The sequence below is a fragment of the Astyanax mexicanus genome, unplaced genomic scaffold (genome assembly GCF_023375975.1).
Source record: "Astyanax mexicanus isolate ESR-SI-001 unplaced genomic scaffold, AstMex3_surface scaffold_31, whole genome shotgun sequence".
NCBI classification, from domain to species: domain Eukaryota; kingdom Metazoa; phylum Chordata; class Actinopteri; order Characiformes; family Acestrorhamphidae; genus Astyanax; species Astyanax mexicanus.
In genome coordinates this window covers 7,537,011-7,549,040 of record NW_026040041.1, presented here as the reverse complement: position 1 = coordinate 7,549,040, position 12,030 = coordinate 7,537,011, and the positions used below count along the sequence as shown (strand labels likewise).

Genomic DNA, 12,030 nt, shown 5'->3' with positions numbered 1-12,030 from the left:
TCTTTATGTATCACAATTATGATTAAATGTACGGTTTTGTTTTAATTTCTCTGCTATACTTTGAAGCTTACATTTATATTCTCAATTCTTTCTCCTATACAATGCTCAGCTATACTGCACTGTAAATTAGGGTCCATTATCAATGTGTTTCGAGTTTAATTTATTAATTGATACTAAAAAACTCCTAGTCGGTACCGAATAACTGATAGTAGCCTATGTACTGAATGGTTCTCAGTATATACACACAGAGAGTGATATAATTAATTTAATATAAATAAAATTAAGAGAGTAATAACTTATTCAGTTACTAAATAATTCATAGATAATAATAATTATTTATTATATTTATTAAAACACAAGTTTAGTAGATACAGAATGATTCATAATTAATAAGAGATTCTGAATGTTTCATAGTATATACTAAATAGTTATTGTGGATATATAATAAATTAAATACATAATGATTTATAGTATTTTTTTAAGCAATTATTGATATTGAATGGTTTATATTAACATATATATTGTATTTAAGAGTCATAATGAAAGTAATTGAGTAGTAGTTTTGTAGTTTAAGTATTTGTATTAGTTTACAATAGAATATGATTTTTTTTTAATATACAATAAATAAATATAAAACTGAAATTAATAAACTAATTCTATTCACCCCACACCAGCCAATCCTAGAGCTGGAGAGCTGTTGCTACTCTGTTACAATTGGCCAATCGTAGCCCTGCCCTTTGGGACGTTAATAGCCAATCGTGTTCCTTGGGGGCGGGGCTTGAGTTGAGCTTGGGGGCGGGGCTTATGGAGGAAAACCTGAGGCAGAGGGTGTTAAATAAGAGCTGGAAAGTCCAGCTTTACGAAAGTCGGACGCGTTTAGAGAGAGATTAGAGGACAGAAACTCAGTCTGATCATGGAGAGAAACTCGGACTGGGTTTAGCTGAAGGTGAGTCTGATTATAATAAACTTTTCTACTTTATTTCCTACAGATTTCTCTTATTTACTGTTGATTCTGACCTAAACCCCACTGTTAAACTGTGTTGAGACTCGCTACAGTCTGAGTTCTGACCTATAACCTGCTTTACAGGGTCAGTCATGTGTAGAAACAGCACTTCATCCAGTATAAACATCAGAAACAACTCTTAATCCAGTCTAAACATCCCTGTGCACCATATTAATCCCATTTCAACAGCTCTAAACGTGTATAAACAGCAAATAATCCAATCTAAAATGTTATAGACAGCCCATAACCTATTTAATCAACTTAAAATGTTATTTAGATGGGTTTATGTGCTTTTTAAACCTATTTACAACCACTTAAATTGGTGCTTATATTTATTTAGGTGGGTTTATTTGCAGTTTAGACCAACGTACGACTGCTTACATTGGATTGTTTGCTGTTTAGGCCTAGTTACTACTTTTTAGATTGGATTATTTGCTATTTAGACCTGTTTAGATTGGTTTATGTGCTGTTTAGACCTATTTGCAACTTTTATATTTGATTATTTGCGTTTTTTTACCTATTTACAATTGCTTAGAATGGATTATTTGCATTTTAGTGTTGTTTAGATGAATTTATGTGCTCTTTAGACCCATTTACAACCAATTAGATTGGATAATTTGCTACGCAGACTTGTTTAGATTGGTTTATGTGCTGTTCAGACTGATTTACAACATATTATATTGGATTATTTGCAGTTTAGACCTCTTTAAATAGGTTTATGTGCTGTTTAGGCCTATTTAGAAATGCTTAGCTTGGATTATTTGTTTGCCATTTAGTACTGTTTGGATCTATTTAAAACCTCTTTTATTGGATTATTTGTTGCTTAGACCTGTTTAGATTGGTTTATGTGCTGTTTAGACCAAATTACAATGTATTATATTGTATTATTTGTGATTTAGACCTGTTTAGATTGATGTTTAGGCCTATTTACAACATATTGTATTTGATTATTTGCCATGTAGACCGGTTTAGATGGGTTTATGTGCCACATATTCCTATTCACAATGTCTTAAAGTGGATTATTTGCTGCTTACACTTGTTTAGATTGGTTTATCTGTTGTTTAGACCTATTTACAATTTCTTATATTGGATTATTTGTGGTTTAGAGTTGTTTAGATGAGTTTATGTACTGTTTAGACCCATTTACAACTTCCTAGATTGATTTATTTGCCATTTAGACCTGTTTATATTGGTTTGTGTGCTGTTTAGACCAATTTAGAACTAATTAGATTGGATTATTTGCTGCTTAGACTTGTTTAGATGGGTTTATGTGATGTTTAGACCTATTTACAAATGATTATACCGGATTATGGGTGTTTAGATGGGTTTATGTGCTGTTTATACCAATTTATAATTGCTTAGATTGGATTATGTGCTATTTAGACCTGTTTTGATAAGTTTATATGCTGTTTAGACCTACTTACAACTTCTTAGATTGGATTAATTGCCACTTACACTTGTTTAGATGGGTTTATGTGATGTTTAGACCTATTTAAAAATGATTATACTGGATTATTTGTCGTTCTAAACATGTGTATCTAAATAATATTGTTTTAACAGGTTTAATCAGTAAACAGTACCATCTAAACAGCTTTGCACAAATATAAATAACAAACAAACCCACATAATCTCATTTGTGAACTAATATTAATAGCTCAAAATCTAATTTAAACCGGTCAACCTGTACATAGCTCTGTATAAAAGGGTTAATCAGGAAACGTATAATGTAATCTTAACACTAATTAAGAACTATAAATCGATATAAACAGCAGATTGTCACATCTAAACTGCTGCAAACAAAAGATATTGTGTGTATATAGCTCTAAACATTTATTGAACCTAGTCTGAACAGTCTAACCTAGTCTAAACGTCACATAGTCTTATCTACGCAGGTTTAGTTAGTAAACTGTGTAGTTTAATTCACTTTACATAGGTCTAAGAAACAAACACATCTATGTTAAATGGAAAAAAATCTAATCTAAACCAAATAAATCCCTTTATTATACTGGTTTTACTGTAAAATGCTTCCATATTAACAGTTGTATACTGGTCTACAAATTAAATACTCCCTATCTGAACAGGATTAAACATGTATCGTAATGAATCTAACTGGTGGGTTGGGCTGATTAATGAATGACTCTGTTGTTGTAGTTTAATTTTAGCCTGTTGGAATTTCTCAGTTTAACTCAGCTCTGCGTCTGCGATTAGGTTTTATCCACGTTATTAACTGGGGGAATTGTGTGTCGGCTTGCTGTGTCTGAACTTGCCCGTGACATGGTGAACTCTGAACAAATTGGCAGCTTTAAGAAAGATCCCAGGTGTCTGTTAGACTACAGTAAAAGTAAAAGTGGCCTAAATCTAATTTCCTGACCAAATTTGATATTTATTTTAGGTTGTTTACATTATTAATCATTTTAATGTGACCCATATCTGACATATGATTTAAAAAAGTTTCACACTTTGTAAGTAAAACGAATGAGCAACGGAGCATTACATTACATTACATTACATTACATTACATTTGGCAGACGCTTTTGTCCAAAGCGACTTACAATATTGAAGTGCAAAAGTAATAGGAATTAAGATAAACCATTTTTAGATAGGGCTTAAAGGAGGTCAAAGGGAAATAAAGGGATAGAGAAGTGAAGGAGGGGAAGAAGGAAATGAGGTATTTAGTGTGTTAGAGGTGTTAGGAGAGTAAGTGCTCTTTGAAGAGCTCTGTCTTCAGGAGTTTATTAAAGATAGCGAGAGATTCTCCTGATCTGGTAGTAGAAGGTAGTTAGTTAGAGGTGTTAGGAGAGTAAGTGCTCTTTGAAGAGCTCTGTCTTCAGGAGTTTATTAAAGATAGCGAGAGATTCTCCTGATCTGGTAGTAGAGAGTAGTTAGTTAGAGGTGTTAGGAGAGTAGGTGCTCTTTGAAGAGCTCTGTCTTCAGGAGTTTATTAAAGATAGTGAGAGATTCTCCTGATCTGGTAGTGGAAGGTAGTTAGTTAGAGGTGTTAGGAGAGTAAGTGCTCTTTGAGGAGCTCTGTCTTCAGGAGTTTATTAAAGATAGTGAGAGATTCTCCTGATCTGGTAGTAGAAGGTAGTTAGTTAGAGGTGTTAGGAGAGTAAGTGCTCTTTGAGGAGCTCTGTCTTCAGGAGTTTATTAAAGATAGTGAGAGATTCTCCTGATCTGGTAGTAGAAGGTAGTTAGTTAGAGGTGTTAGGAGAGTAAGTGCTCTTTGAAGAGCTCTGTCTTCAGGAGTTTCTTAAAGATAGTGAGAGATTCTCCTGATCTGGTAGTGGAAGGTAGTTTGTTCCACCATTGGGGAACTCTGTTTGAGAACAGTCTGGATTGCTTTGTGTGAATGTTTGTTTGGTAAAGCGAGGCGACGTTCATTGGAGGAGCGCAGCGGCCGGGAGGTAGCGTAAACCTTCAGGAGTGAGTGCAGGAGCAGTGAGCAGTGCTTCCCATTAAGTTTCACTTTATTCCTTCAGTCAGAATCTCAAGAGCTGTGAATGAGTTTAGAAACTGGAGCTGACTGAGCTTATTACAGAGAGTTCACTTTAGTCTCGCTTTTTAAAGAACACAATATTCAGCTACAGACTTTTTTTATTTTTTTTTATTTTGACATAATGGTCATAGGCGTGTCACAATAAGTGCAATATCAATTTATCTTACACTAAATGAACATGATCTCAATAATTTTAGATTATTGTGATACCATCTATTGTGTTTATTTGTATGTTTGTTCACATATATTACAGTAAATGGGTGAACAAATACGTATCTTATAAATTTATTTTTTATTATTATTATTATTTTACAAATTGTAATAAATGATTAATTCTAATTAATTTAATTTTCTGACTGATGCTAAATGCAAAAATAGAAAGTTGGATGTAAAAACTCATTATTCAATGTTTTTTTAATGTAGTGCAATTTACAAGAAATACGTTTTGATCCATTTTTCCAATTTTATTTATTTTTACATTTTTTTCAATCCTTCCCCCTTATGATCGTATTTTCAGGAAAAATAAAAAATATATATTTTCTTTCTTTTCTTTTCTTTTTTTTTATTTAATTTTTGCAATTTAAGTTGCAAGTTGGATTATACCATCAGATTTGTGTTGCAAGATACAAAAATGGACAAATCTACAAAATCTTTCAACTTTTAATTTTCCTTAAAATTCTGTTTGCGAAAGGCTGAAATGAAAAACTCGATAATTGAAAAATTGGATTAAAACCGATTTCTTGATAGTCAGAAAATTAAACTGCTAAACGTTACACTGACCCTTAATGCCTATTTCCTTCTTTTTGATGTAAAAGTCGCATGAATTCAAATGGTGCGCACCACACCTGTGAGTGCTAGTTCACTCGTCATTTGGAGAAATTTTAGACCTATTTAAATCATCTAATATTGGATTATTTGTTGTTTAGACCTGTTTAGATCGGTTTATGTGCTATTTAGACCTATTTGCAACTTCCTAGATTGTACATTTAGCTGTTTAGGCCTGTTTAGATGGGTTTATGTGCTGCTTAGACCTATTTCAGTCAGTGTAACATTAATTAATACAGTTTTCTGACAATATCAAGCTAAATTCGAAAATAGAAAATTGGGTCGATTCACTATAGTAAAGAAGAAATGGGAAATCCAAATTACCAAAATTACTAGTTATTTATTTTTTCTTTTCAGCTTTTGCAAACAGAATTTCAAGAAAACTGACTGTCTCGTTTTTCAGATTTGTCCACTTTTGTATTTTGAAAATAAAATATATTTTTGTTGTTTTTCCTGAAATTTCGATTGCGAGGGGCAGAGATGAAAAAAATAAAAATAAAATAGAAAAAATGGATAAACTTATTTCTTGTGCACTAAACTACATTTAAAAAAATTAAACAATGAGTTTTTAGATCCAATTTTCAATTTTTGCATTCCAACGGTCAGAAAACTTAATTAATAAACATTACACTGACCTATTTCCAACTTCTTAGAATAATGTGTATGAAAACAAGAGCCTGAAATTTGTTCATCACAAAACTGGAATTTGAATGATTTCACTTAAAGATGGATCAGTTTACAGGAGGAATGCAGAGTGAGGGAGTTTTCTGGTGGTGAATCATGAATCCTAATCATAATTACTTTCAATCTAGCTCAGAGTTTGGATCCAGGCTTTCACTTTATCAGAAATGAAGTGAAGCAGAAGTTTGAGTCAGTCTTTAAGTGAACTCTCAGCTCTGTGATTAAATAGGGAAAACTCTGAGTTTACATGATCCAGGGAATAACCAGATTTCAGATCTGCAGTCAGACAGTATAGAGTCTCAGAAAAAGGTTTCTAATTAAGCTATAATAAACAAGAGGGAGTGCTATAACGTGTAATACTGGCACTGCTGTGCTGTGGAGTGTATTATTGCGACTTTACCCCTGTTCCATAATCACTGTTTATTGAAAGATTTTGAGTTAAAGAGGAGGAGAAAATTTGATTTGTTTGGTTATGAAAACTCCAGTTAAAATAGTTTAATTACTGCTCTGTTTGTAGCTGCGCTGTAAGCTCTGCATTGTTGCTAGTTTATTGTTGTGGCCTCTTTTTTTACGCCATTTCAGTCAAAATTGTGGAAATCTAAGCGTACTGTAAATAAGCGTAAGAGCTTTACTCACCCAAATAAACAGTTTTCAGGAGAGAAATCTGTGTAGATTAACGTCCAGCACTCGTTTGGCTTTGAAAAAAAAAGTTTTTGTTTACTTTGGTGCCCCCAGTGGCATTTGGTTTGTATTTGGTTTGTAAGCGCTGCATCATTGCTAGATTACCTGTATGTGGTGGAGTAATACATGGAGAGCTTCGTTACAGTGCATTAATGGCACTCATAGAACGTCTCTCAGCCAATCATATAGAACTAACTGTGGTATAACAGATCATCTCTGTCCTTCTTACAGCTTTTTCTATAGTGCTCCAGAGACGAATATCTGAGAGAAATCTGAGAATACTCTGGTAAGAAGTACATCTGAACTTAAAATACAATTACTGAGCAAATTACCAGCTCTCTCAACTAGATGCACGCCTAATTAGGTTTCTAAGGCTTTTACTTAGAATGATCTTAGAAAGATACTGTATACTAAACTGGGGTGACTTTGTTTTCTTATCTGTTTTTGAATTCATTCAGATCATGACATAATGTGTTGCTTTTTGAGGTCTTTTAGCTGCTTCTATTTAAGTGAAATTGAGCTCAGCGTTCTGAAAAATGTGGTGGTTGTTACTTATTCCCATAGGGGTTGGTTTGGATAGTTTGGAGACCTGTGGAACCAATAAACGCACTGTTGCTATTAGCAACTCGCTACTGACTTAGCCCAATAGCCTGCGCTGAGAATGTAGCTTGGACTGGAAGTTGGAGCACACAAACGGAGAGCGCAGAAACTCATTCATACTGTTCACACAACGTGGCTGCGCTGCCACAGGAAACTAATGCTTGCCTGTCGCTTTCCAGAGTAAATGCAGGGTTAGGCGCTCGCACTCTCTCTTCAACAAGATCTAAAAGATGGAGTCTCTCATGATGACAGTAGGAGAGAACCCTGGTTTCAATATTTAATAAAAGAGCTCGAGTCCCGTTACAACATTCCATCCCAAAAAACAAAACATGATTATAAATAAGATTTATTGTTATTATGATGATAATAAAATAAAGGTGAGGCTATACAGAATTACCAGCCTCTTTATTTTTTCCACTAACCATACCGAAAACGTACCGAACCGTGGGGTTTATACCGAAGTGTGAAGTGAACCTTGAATTTTCTGTACTGTTACACCCCTAGAATTTAGTAAATGAACTTCATGCGTGTTTAATTGTATTTACAGGTGAGTGTGCACAGTAAATGAGAAGGCCTTCATTTGGGGAGATGAGTACAAGCATCGGCCCGGTCCCTGTCCTGCCCTCTGCTTTAGATTCGTACGCCTGGCCCGATTCTCGTAGTGCTTCCTGGATCTCCTCCATCAGCAGACACTCGCCCGTATGGGGAGCTTTTCCCTCTCTGTCCGACCCGTCAGTTTCCTGTAGCGGCAGAATGGAGGAGCGGACCCAGGAGGAGCCGGCGGATCAGGGCGGATCAGAGTTCCAGACCCAGCTGGATCATTTCCGTAAGCTGGGCTTCTCCCAGTCTCAGGTCCGAGCCGCCCTGCTGAAGGTGGGACTGAACACGGACACTAACAGGGTTCTGGCTGAGCTGATCCAGGCCGGGGGGGAGGCTGAGGACCGGGAGAAGAGCCAGAGTCCCGGAGCTCCGGCGCTGGTGTCTCGTGGAGAGATCAGCAGGAAGTCCTTCAGCAGCATTTCTTCACCCACAGAGCAGGAGGATCCACCCGCCGAGGAGGAGGACGACGCCCTCAGACCTGTAGTGATTGATGGCAGCAACGTAGCTATGAGGTAAGTGCTGTTGTGCTATTGTTATCTCTGTGAGCTCATATAAAACATCTGCTACTGATGCCTCCAGCAACATTTCACAGTGTCATATATATATATATATATATATATATATATATATATATATATATATATATATATATATATATATATATATATATATATATATATATATATATATATATATATATATATATAGATATATCTCAGTGGCGGATGCTGGTCTTTCAAGGAGGGGAAGCTCAATTTCGGCCTACATCTTAACATATGTAGTTTTATTTATACAAAAATTCTACTCTCCCTGAGATGTTTTTTTTTGTAAACAAAATACATTATTTTAAAGTTTTCACTACACAACAAAAAGGTACCCATTCTTTACATTAAACAATTACATAAAAAAAGACGCTATGGTAAAGGAAAAAATGCAGGTAAATTTATTTCATTTTTGGACAGGTTTAATTTCCTTGAATAATCCCTTTATTAATTTAGATTATTTTAATTATTTTTAATAATAACACAATCCTTACTACTTGCCCCTGTTCATTTATGTCCTGAGATGGTTTCATCAAGAGGAATGGCCATCAGTACATTTTATTTGTTACAGCACTTCCAGTCAGCCAGCTCACTTTATCATACCAGAACAGCTGAAAATACCTGTTACTTTTCCCCACATTTTACACCAAATTAATCTGAGCAGTTGATCTGCCCTGCTGTTTAACTCTTAAGTTTTTCACTGCTCCATAGACCCCCAGAGACGCTGAGCGTCCGATGGGCGGGACAAAGCCCAGCGTTTATCCAATGACTCGTCTCGTTTCGCTTTCAATAGCGCGCTTTGCTCCGCTATTGAAGTCTGTGCACTGTTTAAAGCAGCGCTGTGAAGCTGCGGGAACGAGTGAGAGGAGAGCCGCGGCGTTACCAGTGATAAGAAGCTGATTCTGAACTAAGTTCAGCGCGGTGTAGGGCATATTTAATCAGTGACATGTACACACAACAGTATATATTTAATCACTTATGTTTTTACATTTTAGGGGAAGCTGAGCTTCCCTTGCAGTCTTAGAGCAATCGCCACTGATATATATATATATATATATATATATATATATATATATATATAGTGGGTACCCCTTATAGATCAGGGATCGGCATCTGGCCTGTGAGGTTGTTTGTTTGAACTTTAATAAACGATAAAAAAAAAAAAAAAAAAAATGCTTCTCTGGTGAGCTTTTGTTTACATTACCCCCCCGTCTCTTTTTGTCGCGCTCGTAGTGACTTTAGTTTCCGCATGTTCTCATTTTTCCTTTCCTTTCCTGTTCTCCTTATGAGGGCGTTTTTCACGGCCGTGTCCCAATTCACTAGCTGGGCCAGCAGCCCTTACAAAACGGGTTCGATCCTGCGTGAGGAGCAGTGTGTTTATTTATTTATTTATTTATTTATTTATTTATTATTTTTTCTTCTTGGGTTTACCTGCTTTGAGATCAACTGTTCTGCAATTGGGTTCAACAACGCTCTGGGCTGGAGAGCTACTAGTCTGTAGCACTCCATCTTACAGAACAGTTTTGTTTTCCTGCAAAATCTTACAGCACTTCATGCTTCCCTCTGCTACTGACAACTTTTATGAAGATGAGGATTTCATTTTCCAGCAGGACTTGGCACACTGCCCACACTGCATAAAGTACCAATTGGTCTCATATAGTATTCTAATTTTCAGAGACACTGATTTTTGGGTTTTCACTGCCTGTAATCCATAATTATAATAAACAATAAAATAAATAAACACTTAAAATAGATCACTCTGTGTTTAATACATCTATATAATGTAAAAGTTTTACATTTTAAACTGAATTACTGAAATAAAGTAACTTTTCAATGACGTTCTAGTTTTTTAAATGCACATGTCATTCTAACAGGCAGAAAATGAGAAAAACAGCTATTTTTAGACCATATTTCACTTTTATGCTTTAGGAATTCAGGTTCACAGAGTTTTTAGACGTCACTTATGTGAAATTCCTCACTGATAGTTTCTGTGAAACTCCACAGGCTCTCAGGTGCTTGTTTACTTCTACTGCACATATGTTTCTGTTCAGGAGTGCTGAGCTCTGCCTCGTGAGATCGGTTCCTGTTTTCTCCCCGTCTGCTGCTGATATGAAGTCAGAAAACTTAGACACAGTTCCTCTTTAAATTTTTCAGAAACAACCCAGAAACTGTTTCTGAACACCTGACCTGTGTAGAAAAAGAAAGTAGAAAAATCTGTTCAATGTAATGACCTTAAACATTTAAACAATGAGATATATATAAGATAAACCCAAATATACATTAATAAAGTCAGTGATCAGTGAGAGTTAGTGTCTACCTGTAATTAACTCTATATAACATTAGAATACTAAACCCAAATATACATTAATAAAGTCAGTGATCAGTGAGAGTTAGTGTCTACCTGTAATTAACTCTATATAACATTAGAATACTAAACCCAAATAAACATTAATAAAGTCAGTGATCAGTGAGAGTTAGTGTCTACCTGTAATTAACTCTATATAACATTAGAATACTAAACCCAAATATACATTAATAAAGTCAGTGATCAGTGAGAGTTAGTGTCTACCTGTAATTAACTCTATATAACATTAGAATACTAAACCCAAATAAACATTAATAAAGTCAGTGATCAGTGAGAGTGTCTACCTGTAATTAACTCTATATAACATTAGAATACTAAACCCAAATATACATTAATAAAGTCAGTGATCAGTGAGAGTTAGTGTCTACCTGTAATTAACTCTATATAACATTAGAATACTAAACCCAAATATACATTAATAAAATCAGTGATCAGTGAGTGTCTACCTGTAATTAACTCTATATAACATTAGAATACTAAACCCAAATAAACATTAATAAAGTCAGTGATCAGTGAGAGTTAGTGTCTACCTGTAATTAACTCTATATAACATTAGAATACTAAACCCAAATAAACATTAATAAAGTCAGTGATCAGTGAGAGTGTCTACCTGTAATTAACTCTATATAACATTATAATACTAAACCCAAATAAACATTAATAAAGTCAGTGATCAGTGAGAGTGTCTACCTGTAATTAACTCTATAGAACATTAGAATACTAAACCCAAATAAACATTAATAAAGTCAGTGATCAGTGAGAGTATCTACCTGTAATTAATTCTATATAACATTAGAATACTAAACCCAAATAAACATTAATAAAGTCAGTGATCAGTGAGAGTGAGTGTCTACCTGTAATTAACTCTATATAACATTAGAATACTAAACCCAAATAAACATTAATAAAGTCAGTGATCAGTGAGAGTGAGTGTCTACCTGTAATTAACTCTATATAACATTAGAATACTAAACCCTAATAAACATTAATAAAGTCAGTGATCAGTGAGAGTATCTACCTGTAATTAATTCTATATAACATTAGAATACTAAACCCAAATAAACATTAATAAAGTCAGTGATCAGTGAGAGTGAGTGTCTACCTGTAATTAACTCTATATAACATTAGAATACTAAACCCAGTAAAACGTAAAGTCAGTCAGTAGATGAATAGATTAGATAAACTAGCTGTTGGCTGGAAACTGGATATACTGGATAACACACACCCACAACAATAA

General features: G+C 34.7%; 1 protein-coding gene and 1 long non-coding RNA gene across 2 annotated transcripts in view; one reads left to right on the top strand and one right to left on the bottom strand.

The window, feature by feature from the left end:
• Positions 1-817: 817 nt before the first annotated feature.
• Positions 818-12,030, top strand: part of LOC125788969 (endoribonuclease ZC3H12A-like) — a 30,115-nt gene continuing 18,902 nt past the window's right edge. The window contains exons 1-2 of the mRNA XM_049472945.1: positions 818-946; positions 7,834-8,398. Coding sequence (XP_049328902.1) covers positions 7,851-8,398 — 548 coding nt within the window. The 5' untranslated portion in view covers positions 818-946; positions 7,834-7,850. The remainder of the gene's footprint in view (positions 947-7,833; positions 8,399-12,030) is intronic.
• On the bottom strand, positions 11,028-11,730 carry LOC125788971 (uncharacterized). Its single transcript, XR_007429925.1, has 3 exons — positions 11,648-11,730; positions 11,324-11,403; positions 11,028-11,077 (listed from the first exon to the last, which is right to left on the bottom strand). It is a non-coding gene; the product is annotated as an uncharacterized LOC125788971 (long non-coding RNA).